Source organism: Chiroxiphia lanceolata, chromosome 6, assembly GCF_009829145.1.
Source record: "Chiroxiphia lanceolata isolate bChiLan1 chromosome 6, bChiLan1.pri, whole genome shotgun sequence".
NCBI classification, from domain to species: Eukaryota; Metazoa; Chordata; class Aves; order Passeriformes; family Pipridae; genus Chiroxiphia; species Chiroxiphia lanceolata.
This window is the reverse complement of record NC_045642.1, coordinates 689,738-701,911: the sequence shown is the minus strand read 5'-3', so window position 1 is coordinate 701,911 and position 12,174 is coordinate 689,738. Positions and strand designations below refer to the sequence as shown.

General features: G+C 57.3%; 1 protein-coding gene across 2 annotated transcripts; it reads right to left on the bottom strand.

Annotated features, from left to right (window-relative positions):
• Positions 1 to 518: 518 nt before the first annotated feature.
• Positions 519 to 8,123, bottom strand: PGGHG (protein-glucosylgalactosylhydroxylysine glucosidase). 2 transcript variants are annotated; one of them, XM_032690898.1, is made up of 13 exons: positions 7,877 to 8,123; positions 7,180 to 7,390; positions 5,924 to 6,359; positions 5,564 to 5,683; positions 5,340 to 5,471; positions 4,921 to 5,032; positions 4,425 to 4,497; positions 3,782 to 3,918; positions 3,263 to 3,396; positions 2,922 to 3,017; positions 2,643 to 2,740; positions 998 to 1,209; positions 519 to 906 (listed from the first exon to the last, which is right to left on the bottom strand). In XM_032690898.1, the coding sequence occupies exons 1-13, from the start codon at positions 8,121 to 8,123 to the stop codon at positions 842 to 844; spliced, it is 2,073 nt and encodes a 690-aa protein (XP_032546789.1). In that variant the 3' UTR covers positions 519 to 841. The 2 variants fall into 2 exon arrangements, with proteins under 2 accessions (XP_032546789.1, XP_032546790.1); XM_032690899.1 differs by having other exon boundaries at positions 7,663 to 7,916.
• Positions 8,124 to 12,174: the final 4,051 nt, after the last annotated feature.

The window sequence follows — 12,174 nt, the reverse complement described above, 5'->3', positions numbered from 1 at the left end:
GGGGTTTCTGGGACACCAAAAACGCCCTGAACAAACCCGCGGCAGCGTTTTGCTCTCCCCGAGGCTGCTCATGACGGGAAAAACACTGCCCATGTCACCCATCTGACATGATAATATCATGGATCACTGATGTCCAGGCTTCCTGCAGCCCTTCAGACGCCAAGTTAGAAAGGATTTAACTCCAAAGCTGCTTGACAAGAGCGGGAATAATGTAGATGAGGGGTTTGAAAACACAGTAGAGATGTTACACACCAGAAAACAGGAAAGGAGCTCTGTGCTGCCAACATGGGGTTAAAAGGCTTTTGGCTGCGTATTTTGGACTGATATCAGTGCCAAAACACCACTCATCTGGTGAAGCAACAGTGGCTGAGGCTCCACAGCCCTTTGAGCCCACGGAGCAACATGAGGGGAAGTCAAGGACCAGGGCAGTACATGCTGGAGGAGCTGGAGTCAGGGTCACAGATCCGTTCAGGAAGAGACTTCTTACAAATGCAGATACAGAGAGCACAAACAGCTCCTGAGTGTTTAGAAAATTCATTTGAAATGGTCATTTTCAGGCTTGATTTCACCTCCTGTGCTGAGTGAGAGACGCTGGAGGTGCGTGAAGGGGATTCTGGGGCTCGGTGCCCCCAGAACAGACATGTTGACCCCCTGCCATGGTCACAGCTCTGTGGACAGCCCCCCCTCCCCGGGAACACAAGGACAGGTGGCACATTCAGTCCTGGGGGGCCAAGGGCTCATGGCACAGCCTGGGACTCCCCCTCTGCCCACCGTTACCTTCCCCCTTTGCCAACATCCCGGATCTGCTGCTCCCGCGGGTAAAACATGGACCAGCCAAGGTTTACGGGGTCCTGGTGGGTGACCTCTGGATCCAGCCGGGTGCCATAGGGAAGGAGACACTCTGCCCTGCAACAAAAACACCCTTGTGTGAGGTATGGGAATGGTTTCTCCCCAAATTCTTTATCTCGGGGAGCGGAGCCGGGTGCTGCTGCCGTACCCTCCCGCAGGGGAAAGCGGTGCCCCGACTCCAGCACTGCCTCCAGGGGAGATGCCAGAGGGTCCTGGGAGGTCTCAGTCACTTCCATACAGATCTCTGCTGTGGTGATGGTGAAATCCAGTTTGTTGCCCAAGTAGGAGATGCCGGAGAGCTTCAGCTCGGTGATGTCGTGGGGAAAGGCAGGATCGAAGCGGAGGCCGGACCTCGAGATCCTGGAAAGGCAGGAGCACGTCAGGGTGTGAACAGTGGGAGCCACAGGCCAACGACCTCTGGGGTGTGTCCACCTCTCCAGGCATCTCCACCTCGTGCACCCCGGAGGAGCGTGAAAGTATCCTGGAGTGCATCCAAGGATCTCTGGGCAAATCCCCAACACACCGATGGAGCATCTGCTGAGGAGCTACAGGGGCCATAATTTCACAGCCCAGCACCCAAAGACATTCCTGTCCCACTCCAGTTCCACAGTTTGGGCCTGGGGTTTCCTTAAGGTTGGATTTTATACTTTTTTTTAATTTAAAAAAAAAAAAAAGGAGAAAAATGTATTATTCTTTTCTTCTGGGGCAGCTCAGTTCCAGACACCCACCTCGGCTCCCACTCCCACGGTTTGGAGGGCTGGAAGTACAGCTGTTCGTGCTCCTTCTCCAGAGATAGTGGAGCAAACAGCCTGACACTTCCTCTAGCCCTGATTCAAAGCCAAACAGCCTGTGTGGGTGTTGGCTCTGGGTGAGGAAAAACAACGGTCACTGTTGTCTCCGACCCAGATCTTGGCACACGAGAGCTCTTGACCATCAACTCCAGCATGTTAAGAGGGACTGGAGAGGGCTCGAGGGAGGCTCCAGAGCCTGGAGAGCCCCAGTGCCAGGCAGGATCTGTGCCCTATGGTGGGAAGGGCAGGAGCATGGCCCCCAGGGCTGCACAGTGTCATCCCAACCTCTGGAAATTTGGCCAGAGCCCCAAAGCCCGTGGCTTGTGCCTGTCCCACGAGGGGCCCAATCTGACACACCCGGAGTGCCTGGAGACCTCCCAGCTCGGCCAAAGCCGAGGCTGAGGTTTCCAGCTGGGAATACTGCAGCTCACACCCAGCTCCACCAAGGAATGGGTGGGTTTTCCAGCTGGGAATACGGCGGCTCAAACCCCAGCTCCACCAAGGAACTGGTGGGGGTTTCCCAGCACCTCTGGCCACACACACGGAGTAAAAACACGTGGTTAGTGCTGGAAGTTTTCACTGGCAATCAAAAGGCTCGATCCAGCCTCAGTTAAACCAAGAATAGGTTTAAGAGGCGATGGCTCCAGGGTGGAAACCACCAGATACGAGACACAGCTCTGAAATTATACGAACAGCTCCCTGTTTTCCCGAGATATTTTAAAGCTGAGGCGATGCCTGCTCAGCACTTCCCTCCATGGAGGCTCCCAGAGCCACGTGTGTGCAGGGGGCCACAGAGGGGGCTGTAGAAGGTGTTTCCTCACCCCATCCAAAGGACACAGGAGGATGTTGCAGCTGAGCTAGGGAACAGGTTCAGGGAATGGCACTTTACTTCCCAAATTTGTCCCAGGTTGAGTCTCTCACCTCAGTTCCCAATCTTGCTCCAACCAAACAGGGACATTTTAAGGGACAAGCAGGAATTAAATGTGACACAACAGGTCTCACCTGAACCCTGTGTAGCCGAAGAGGACGGCTTGCAGAAATCCACCCATCCCTGTCAGGAAGTTCACAGCTCCCGAACCATCCGAGTTCTCCACCCAGACCTGCACTGGCACGAGAAAGAAACAACTCAGGAGTTGATTTGGGACACTTCAGGCAGTTGTGTGGGTTTGAATGCCGTTGTCACCGGCCCTGTCACACATCTGGGGCGTCTCTCAGCGGGGTGTCACCTACTTGGGAGCAGGTGAGACACAAACCAGAGGGACTTGCAGCCCCGCCACTCACCTTGAAGGGCTCTGTGATGTTGCTGAAGCACTTGTGCAGTTGGCTCTGGGCTCTCTGCACCTCCTTCAGCTCCAGCCAGCCCACGGCAAACATGCTCTGCCAGAGAGGGAAAGGGTCTGTCAGTGCTGCTGGTGACAGCACAGCAGAGCAGCACCTCCACTGCCACCATCCCGACCCAGAGCCAACACCCCCCGCACACCCCCCGGCCCTGCACCGTCCGCCCTCCCCTGGGCTCTGGAGCAGGGCTGATGAATCCTGCCTGGTGGGTCTGGCAGCGACTGTCCTGGATGGAAACAACCCCCCCAGGGCAAATCCCACCCTGGGCTCTGCCCTCTCCGTACCCAGGTCATGGCTGGCCCGGCCGGGTCGGTGACGGGCTCGTACATCTCCAGGTCATTCCTCCGGACCTCGGCGCTCATGGGGTGCATCAGTGGGAACCCGAGCAGGACCACGTCAGCTTGTTTCACTGGCTCACCTGGGGGGAGAGGGGCCAGCCAGGCAGTGGGCACTGTCTGGGAATGACGGCCCAAGGGGCCGGTTGGATCGCGGGCATGAGCCAGGAACAACAGACTGATGGATGCACCTGACTGTCACCAGGGGGATCACAGCAACCTTGTTACCTGCAGTAAGACTCTTCCTACTCTGTGCTCCCAAATTTCCTCATTTTTTCAGCCCACTAACGAGAAATGACCCAGAGAGGTGGGAAAACCATCCCCACGCCTGGCTCTCCGCACTCAGGAAGCGGCAAGAGCTCTTCTTTCACCATTCCCAAGTCTGAACCAGTCGGAGTCCTGCTCCTTCCAGGGTTAAAAGGGTGACCCGTGGCTGCCTTCAAGGGCTGCCCCTGCCTCCCTGCTCACCTGGGCTGTAGCCATCATACTCGGGGTGATATTTCCTCTCTGCATCAAACGGCACTTTGATTTTCCTGGCACGGTCCTCCCACTCCTCTGGCACTGGGAGCAGCAGGTCCCGACCAACTTCAGCGGCAAAGTTTAAGCTGGAAAAAGGGAGAAACAATGTGTTATGTCAGGGATGGGTGACAATGGGAGGAGAAAAGAGACAGAAGGAGATGATTAAGCTGCAGAAAAAGCTGCTGTGGAAGAACAGGGGTCAGAGATTGAGCCGGGGGTAACACCTTCCGTCAGGGAGCCAGGAGCCCATTCCGCCGGCTGTGGGTGTCTCCAGCTGGCTAATTGCACAGACATCTCACGGAATGCTGAGGGAGGAGCCCTGCTGTGAAGGGAGATCCCTCTCAGTCTCACATGGGCACCTGAGGAGTGGCCATGGCCCCACCTGCTCCTTCCTCTGACTGCAGAGGGGTGACAGGGAGAGGGGTGTGAGGAGGCGGAAGAAGCATCCCCTCGGGAGCCCCACTGCCTCCAGTCCCTGCAGAGTGGGAGAGAGGAGAGCCAGGCAGTGCTTCCAGGAAGCAGAGAGCTGGACAGCGTTTCCAGGAGGCAGAGAGAGCCAGGCAGTGATTCCAGGTGACATCCCACACGTTACCTGCGCCGGGCCACGGCGTTGGTGTAAGCGGAGTTATCGACCTGGTGGTGATACTCGTCTGGGGGCATGACACCTGGGGGGACAGGAGGGCACACTTCACACCTGAGCACACCCAGGGGGCCTGGGCCCCTCCTCAGGGGCATGGCTGGAGAATGGGGAACCTCCTGCCTGCCCAGCCAGAGGTGCAGCCTCTGGCAGGATCCCACATGGTCTCGGTGGGATGCTCGATAAAAGAATATCTGTGGTACTGGTGGTGAAGGAGGAACAACCTGGGTTACAGCTTTGGCTGATGGGTGTAGGTACCTCATCCCGAGGGCATCTCCCCCCACTTCACGGGCAAGGGAACCTTCAAGTCATGGAATCCAAGGGTAGACTGGGTTGGGAGAGGCCTTAAAACTCATCCAGTTCCACACCCCTGCCATGGGCAGTGACATCTTCCACTAGACCAGGTGGCTCTGAACCTCTGCTTTCTACCCCCTTCCCATGGCACAGGTACCTCTGATGTGGTAGAGCTGCTCCTCCTCGCTCCACACCATCCTGCTGCACCAGTACTGAGCTACGGCTTCCACCAGCTCCCAGCCCCCATCCTCCCGGAACAGCTTCTGGTCCTGGGGGAGCCAAAGCCAGGGAAAAACAGGGGCATGAGGGAGATCCTGCCAGAGCCAAAATCAGCAGGAGGTCGGACAGGAGCTCTGAGGAGATGGAGGGGACAGGAGGAAAAGTCAGAAAACTGGCCTGGATTGAGCCAACAGGGTGCTGAGACACCCACGGGAGCACGGACGGATGAGGCAAGGCTGAGGGAGGGACCCCGAGGAGCAGACAGAGCAGAATTCCTCTGGGAAGGGACGGTGACAGTCACCAGGTGTCCTGTGGGCCCTGCCACGGGGCCGTCCAGGCGGTACAAACTCCCTTTACCTGCGTGGTGCAGTAATACTGCTCGAAGGCCACCAGGACGTCCCCGGTGACGTGGATCTCCTGGGCCCCATAGATCTCCTCGGGGCACACCTCGCGGCCGGTGGCCGCGCTCTCCCACGGGAACTTGGCGCCCTGCCAGCAGAAAACAACCCTAACCTTGAGGGCCTCCCCCTCCTGGGGACAGGGGCCGGTGACGTGCCCTCAGCCCGCCGTCCCCGTCCCACCTCGTAGCCTTGTTCCCGCGCGTTGCGCACGGCTCCCGCCAGCGTGCGGATCCGGTACTCCAGGATGGCTCGGGCGGCTTCAGGGTAAAGCAGCAGGATGTTGGGGAACATCCAGGTGTCCTGCGGGGCAAGGTGGTGGGACTGGCTGGTGGGGCACTGCCAGCTTCACCCCTCAGTGGAAGGATGGAGTGTTCTCCATCTCTAATAAAGGATAGTCTTTGCCATCCTAATTAAAGGATAGTCTTTTCCATCCCAGTGGAAGGACGGAGTTTTCCCCACCCCAACGGAACAATGGCGTCTTCTCCATCCCAGTCACTGTGCCAAGCCCCCAGGCTACCAGCCAGCACGGCCCCCACTCACCTGGTCCCAGAAGATGTGTCCCCAGTAGTCCTCGCCCCGGGTTCCGTTGGACAAGCCGCCAGGGCTGATGCCATGGAAGAGGAACCCCGGGCTGCCCCGGGGCGGGAGGGCGCTCAGCAGGTAGTAGAGGCAGCCGTGCAGGGCCTGCTGCAGGGCCGGGGGCCCGTCCAGCTCCACGGAGCAGCGCCGGCGCAGCGCGGCCCAGGCGCGGGTGTGGGAGCGGAGCAGGGCCCCCGCGGCCACCAGGGACAGCCCCTCGCTGTAGCTCCGCTTGGCCTCCTCCTCGCTCTCGGCCACGGCCGTCAGGAACTCCCAGGAGCGCTCCTGCTCCTCCCCACCCAGCGTCAGGGAGGGTGGGACGGGGGTCCAGAGCATGTGAACGGTGGGACGGGGCCCCCCCTCCACCTCGGGAACCAGCGTCTGCCCGTGGATGTAGCTGTGGGAGACAGGGAGGGATGGGGCAGGGGGGACCCTGTGCACATCCAACACCCAGAGGGGACTCCAAGGTGCCAGGCTCCCATTCCCAGATGGAAACTGCCTCATCCCCACACTTCAGCTCCGCTGCTGTCCCATCCCCAACGTGCAGGATACCGAGATTCATCAGAGAATCCCAGAATGGTTTGGCTTGGAAGGGACCTTAAAGCCCACTCAGTCCCACCTCCTGCCATGGGACACCTTTCACTATCCCAGGTTGCTCCAAGCCCCATCCAACCTGGCCTTGGACACTTCCAGGGATGGGGCAGCCACGGCTTCTCTGGGCAACCTGTGCCAGGGCCTCACCACCTTCACAGGGAAGAATTCCTTCCCAATATCCCATCTAACCCTGCCCTCTTTCAGTGCGAAGCCCCAACAAATGGTCCCCAGTCCCAGGAATCTAGTTCTAAAGGTCATCTCCTCCAAACTCCCCATCTTGCCCAGTCTCACTTCTTTGGAATCACATCTGACCCCAGGGCCTTTGTTGCTCTTACACATCAGTGTAAGGGATAATTCCGGAGTTGCAACTATATAAAAATGTTTCTATGCTTAATTTGAGGGGAAGTTTTATACACCTGCCAGGAAAAAGCAGGCGTGCAGAAGCCTCCACGCCACACACCAATCCAGCCCCACACCACCCACCATTCCAGCCCCACACCACCCACCATTCCAGCCCAGCTCCAGCCTCACATCTGCAGTTTAGTGCCCAGAGCAGAGTGGGCAGTGTGACACAGCCCACGGAGGGTGGGCTCAGGGCAGGGACCCCCATCCCCCACACTCACTGTGCTCCCTGGAAGTCCGGCCCCGGGAGCAGGTCCAGGTCCTGGCTCTGTGGCACGAACGGGGTCTGGAGCTGGATGGTGACGGGCTGTGTGGAGCGATCCAAGCGCTGGATGGTGACGCTGAAGGCCATCAGGTGGACCAGGGAGTGGTGGGCGTAGAGCTGCTGGGTGGCCACGTAACCAGGGCACTGAATTGTGTGGCTGAAGGTCCCTGCAAGCACAGCGAGAGCCTTTGGCACCCGCGGGTCCTGATGTTCTGTCCCAGATTCCTGCCCCTTCCCTATCTACTGGTTCCTGCTGGCCTTTCCCAGGTCCAGATCCAGCTGTTGACCAGACAGCACTGCTGACACTGCCCCTGGCCGAGCTGCTGAGGGATGGTTTGTGCCATTAAACATTTTATCAGGCTTCATGATTTGCTAAACCTGCTAATCCAGCTACGGCCTGAAAACTGAAAACTGCTTATTTTATTGTTATATTACTTACACATGAAAGGGGGCTCATGAGTGAAACTTATTATATGAAAGGGGAGTTTTTCCAGTTGCTTCAGGAGGACAACACCCCGAGGTGAACAGAGAACGAGAAGAGGTGACTGTACGGAAGTGAGAATTTAACCTACGGGGGAGAGGGCAGGGAAGGAGCCTGAGGGGAAGGCACGTCAGATTTGGGAGGGGGAGGTTCCTCCCCGCTCCCAGCTCACCTGTCCGGGTGTTCAGGACGAAGCTCTCGGCGGGGCCGTCCGTGCCGGGCACCGCCACCCTCACGCCGAGGGGGCTGGGGAGGTCGGCGCGGTGCGTGTCCCCCGCGGCCCCGCTGTACACGCCGCCCACGTGCAGGATGTCGCGGAAGGCGCGGGTGCCCAGGTACGCGTTGGTCACCGTGGGCAGCAGCCGCGGGTCCGCGGGCAGCGCCCGGGCCGTGAACACCGCGGGGTCCCCCTCGGCCATCGCTGCCACCCCTCACCTGCGGAGCGGCACGGCCGGGACGGGGGCTGAGGGGACGAGCTGCTGCTCCGCTCCCCGCCACGTCCCCGGGACGCCCTGGCCGCCGCCACAGAGGTGCTGCTCGCCTGCCACCGGCCACCTCTGGCCCTTTTAGGGTCCCCTCTGGTCACCTCCAGTGGTTTTCCTCCGTCCCAGCTCTCTCTCCACCCCCTCGCCCCATCCCAGCGTCTCCTGCAGCTCCCCCAAACCCCACAGGCTTCATCACTTCTCAGCCTTTCCCCTCTTCCTCTTCTGCTGCCCTCTCTCTGATGGGGCTGCACCAGTTTCCCCCAACACACACAACCGCCTTCCTCTTCTGGCCTCCTCTGCCTCCCGAGTGTTGTTCCATGACACCTTGAAACACTCTGTGTCTCCTGAGCTTCCCCCTTTCCCAGCTCGCTGCACCTCCCTGTTCCCCCTCACTCCTGCATCTCCAGCTCAGCTCCCTGGGGCAGGAGCTTTCTGTTTCATTGCTAGATTTACAAACGTATTTGTTTCACGTATAAATATATACATATAATTAAAGACTAAAGATACCTACAGATACAGAAACGCGCAAACAGCACCTGACAAAAGGGAGCTGCAGCTGGCTCCTGGCAATGTCGGGCACTGGAATAACACAGGAATGATGAAATGAGGCCCTGAGAGACTCTGGGCAGAGCTGGGAATCCAGCCAGGGTAACACGGGGTCAGGGAAGACCCCAAAATCCCTCCCTGACAGCAGCCAGATGCGGCAGCTTTCAGGCTCAGCTCGCTTTCCTCACTTAGACTGAACAGGGAGGAAAATCCTGCCTTCGGGAAAGTTAAAAATCCCACCCCAGCCCAAGCCCAAGGGTGCGGAAGCGAGGAGGTGGGTCTTGCCTTCGGTCCGGGGCTGAGCCGAGCCCTGGCCCTGCAGGCGGGGAGAGGCTGTCCCAGGGAAGGACGGAAGTTGCCCGACCGAGAGAGAAGGAAGGAAATCGCTTTTTTTTCCCCTTAAAAAAAAAAAAAAAAGTTAGAAAAATCAGGCTCCGCACGCAGATGTTTGCCCAGCTCAGCTCAGTGCCCGCGGCAGGAGCGGGGCAGATGTCCCGGCTCTGCCCCCTGCCCTGGGAAGGAGGAACTGAAAGAGAAAAACCAACTCGGACGATTTACGATCCAAAAGACGCCTGAGAACCGCAGTGGAGAGCCGGGGAGAGCAGCACACCACCCCACCCCCCCCAGCCAGAGCCACACACCATGACCATCCCGTGTCCCCAGCCACGCTCTGACCCTTCTGCTCGCCTGTTTTCAGGGGGAACAGACCTGGACTTTGGCTCTGGCACGTGTTTCCCGGCTTCCCTCCTGCCAGCCCTCTATCCCATCATGGCTTTTCCAGGCTCAGCCCTGTCCCAGTGAGCCCCCACCCCGGCTTCCTGCACCCAGGGGTGCTGCTGGCATCCAGCTCCATTCCCCAAGTCCCCGACACCCCCCCTCAGCTGGAGCAGCATCTCACTGAGTTATTCCCAAAGAGGGGACAAGAAAACCTCTGTCATTCCCTGGCTGAGCTGCCCCACGCTCCGAGGCCGCAGCAGAACGATCCACAGACACACAATCTCAGAATGGTTTGGGTTGGAAGGGACCTTAAAGGCCATCTTGTTCCAAGCCCCTCCACGGGCAGGGACACCTTCCACTAGCCCAGGTGGCTCCAAGCCCCATCCAGCTGATCCCATGGTGGTGGGTCAGGGATCCAGGGGTGGCACCACCGGTCTCTCTGCCCTGGTGCTCGCAGGGATTATTTTATTAACCAATCCAGCACTTACCAGATTGACACCACACATCTGTCCTCCGCTGTAAATCCATGCAAAAGCCCCCGTGGAGCCTGGCTGGGTCAATCTTGTGGCTGCCAATACCCTGGGGGTGATTTGAGGAGACCCTGAGGAGCAGCAAAGGGCAGAGCTTGAGCAGTAACGCCTGCTCTCACCTCTACTCCTTTTGTATTCCAGGATCAAATCCCAGCTGCGCCCCAGCAGGATTCAGTTGGCCTTTTACTTGTTCCTCACAGCCAGCAGCTGGTCCTGGCACGGGCTGAGTCCAGGGTAGGGGCAGGAATAACCATCCCCAGGAGAGCAGCCAGGAATTCATGGGGGCTCTGCAGAATTGGACCCCACTCCAGCAGGTGTTGGAACAGGGGGACGAGGGGTAACCCCACCAGCACACACCCCACTTCCTTCCCATTATTAGAGGAATAAGGAATTCTGGACAGTCCTTTCCCCCAGAATGGTGTTTGGAGCAGTATAAAATTTAAAAAGCCCACAGAAGAGGAGTTCTGCTCAGGGAAAAGGAGTTCTGCTCAAGGGAAAAGGAGTTCTGCTCAAGGGAAAAGGAGTTCTGCTCAAGGGAAAAGGAGTTCTGCTCAAGGGAAAAGGAGTTCTGCTCAAGGGAAAAGGAGTTCTGCTCAAGGGAAAAGGAGTTCTGCTCAAGGGAAAAGGAGTTCTGCTCAAGGGAAAAGGAGTTCTGCTCAAGGGAAAAGGAGTTCTGCTCAAGGGAAAAGGAGTTCTGCTCAAGGGAAAAGGAGTTCTGCTCAAGGGAAAAGGAGTTCTGCTCAAGGGAAAAGGAGTTCTGCTCAAGGGAAAAGGAGTTCTGCTCAAGGGAAAAGGAGTTCTGCTCAAGGGAAAAGGAGTTCTGCTCAAAGGAAAAGGAGTTCTGCTCAAAAGGAAAAGGAGTTCTGCTCAAAAGGAAAAGGAGTTCTGCTCAGGGAAAAGGAGTTCTGCTCAGGGAAAAGGAGTTCTGCTCAGGGAAAAGGAGTTCTGCTCAGGGAAAAGGAGTTCTGCTCAGGGAAAAGGAGTTCTGCTCAAGGGAAGGGGAGTTCTGCTCAAGGGAAAAGGATTTCTGCTCAAGGGAAAGGGAGTTCTGCTCAGGGAAAAGGAGTTCTGCTCCGAGGGAAAGGGAGTTCTGCTCCGAGGGAAAAGGAGTTCTGCTCCGAGGGAAAAGGTGTTCTGCTCAAGGGAAGGGGAGTTCTGCTCAAGAGAAAGGGAGTTCTGCTCAAGGGAAGGGGAGTTCTGCTCAAAGGAAAAGGAGTTCTGCTCAAAGGAAAAGAAGTTCTGCTCAAAGGAAAAGGAGTTCTGCTCAAGGGAAGGGGAGTTCTACTCAAAGGAAAAGGAGTTCTGCTCCAAGGGAAAAGGAGTTCTGCTCCAAGGGAAAAGGAGTTCTACTCAAAGGAAAAGGAGTTCTGCTCCAAGGGAAAAGGAGTTCTGCTCCAAGGGAAAAGGAGTTCTGCTCCAAGGGAAAAGGAGTTCTGCTCCAAGGGAAAAGGAGTTCTGCTCCAAGGGAAAAGGAGTTCTGCTCCAAGGGAAAAGGAGTTCTGCTCCAAGGGAAAAGGAGTTCTGCTCAAGGGAAAGGGAGTTCTGCTCAAGGGAAAGGGAGTTCTGCTCAAGGGAAAAGGAGTTCTGCTCAAAAGGAAAAGGAGTTCTGCTCAAAAGGAAAAGGAGTTCTGCTCAGGGAAAAGGAGTTCTGCTCAGGGAAAAGGAGTTCTGCTCAGGGAAAAGGAGTTCTGCTCAGGGAAAAGGAGTTCTGCTCAGGGAAAAGGAGTTCTGCTCAGGGAAAAGGAGTTCTGCTCAAGGGAAAAGGAGTTCTGCTCAAGGGAAAAGGATTTCTGCTCAAGGGAAAAGGAGTTCTGCTCAAGGGAAAGGGAGTTCTGCTCAGGGAAAAGGAGTTCTGCTCCGAGGGAAAAGGAGTTCTGCTCCGAGGGAAAAGGAGTTCTGCTCCGAGGGAAAAGGAGTTCTGCTCCGAGGGAAAAGGAGTTCTGCTCCGAGGGAAAAGGTGTTCTGCTCAAGGGAAGGGGAGTTCTGCTCAAGGGAAGGGGAGTTCTGCTCAAGAGAAGGGGAGTTCTGCTCAAGGGAAAGGGAGTTCTGCTCAAAGGAAAAGGAGTTCTGCTCCAAGAAAAAGGAGTTCTGCTCCAAGGGAAAAGGAGTTCTGCTCCAAGGGAAAAGGAGTTCTGCTCCAAGGGAAAAGGAGTTCTGCTCCAAGGGAAAGGGAGTTCTGCTCCAAGGGAAAG

Excerpts from the sequence above, each read along its gene's own strand:
- PGGHG (XM_032690898.1), bottom strand. The coding sequence starts at position 8,123 with ATGGCCGAGGGGGACCCCGCGGTGTTCACGGCCCGGGCGCTGCCCGCG. Across the intron at positions 3,919-4,424 it reads AACGCCGTGGCCCGGCGCAG|CTTAAACTTTGCCGCTGAAG; the intron begins GTAACGTGTGGG and ends CCCTTTTTCCAG. Across the intron at positions 907-997 it reads CCGCTTTCCCCTGCGGGAGG|GGCAGAGTGTCTCCTTCCCT; the intron begins GTACGGCAGCAG and ends TTTTTGTTGCAG.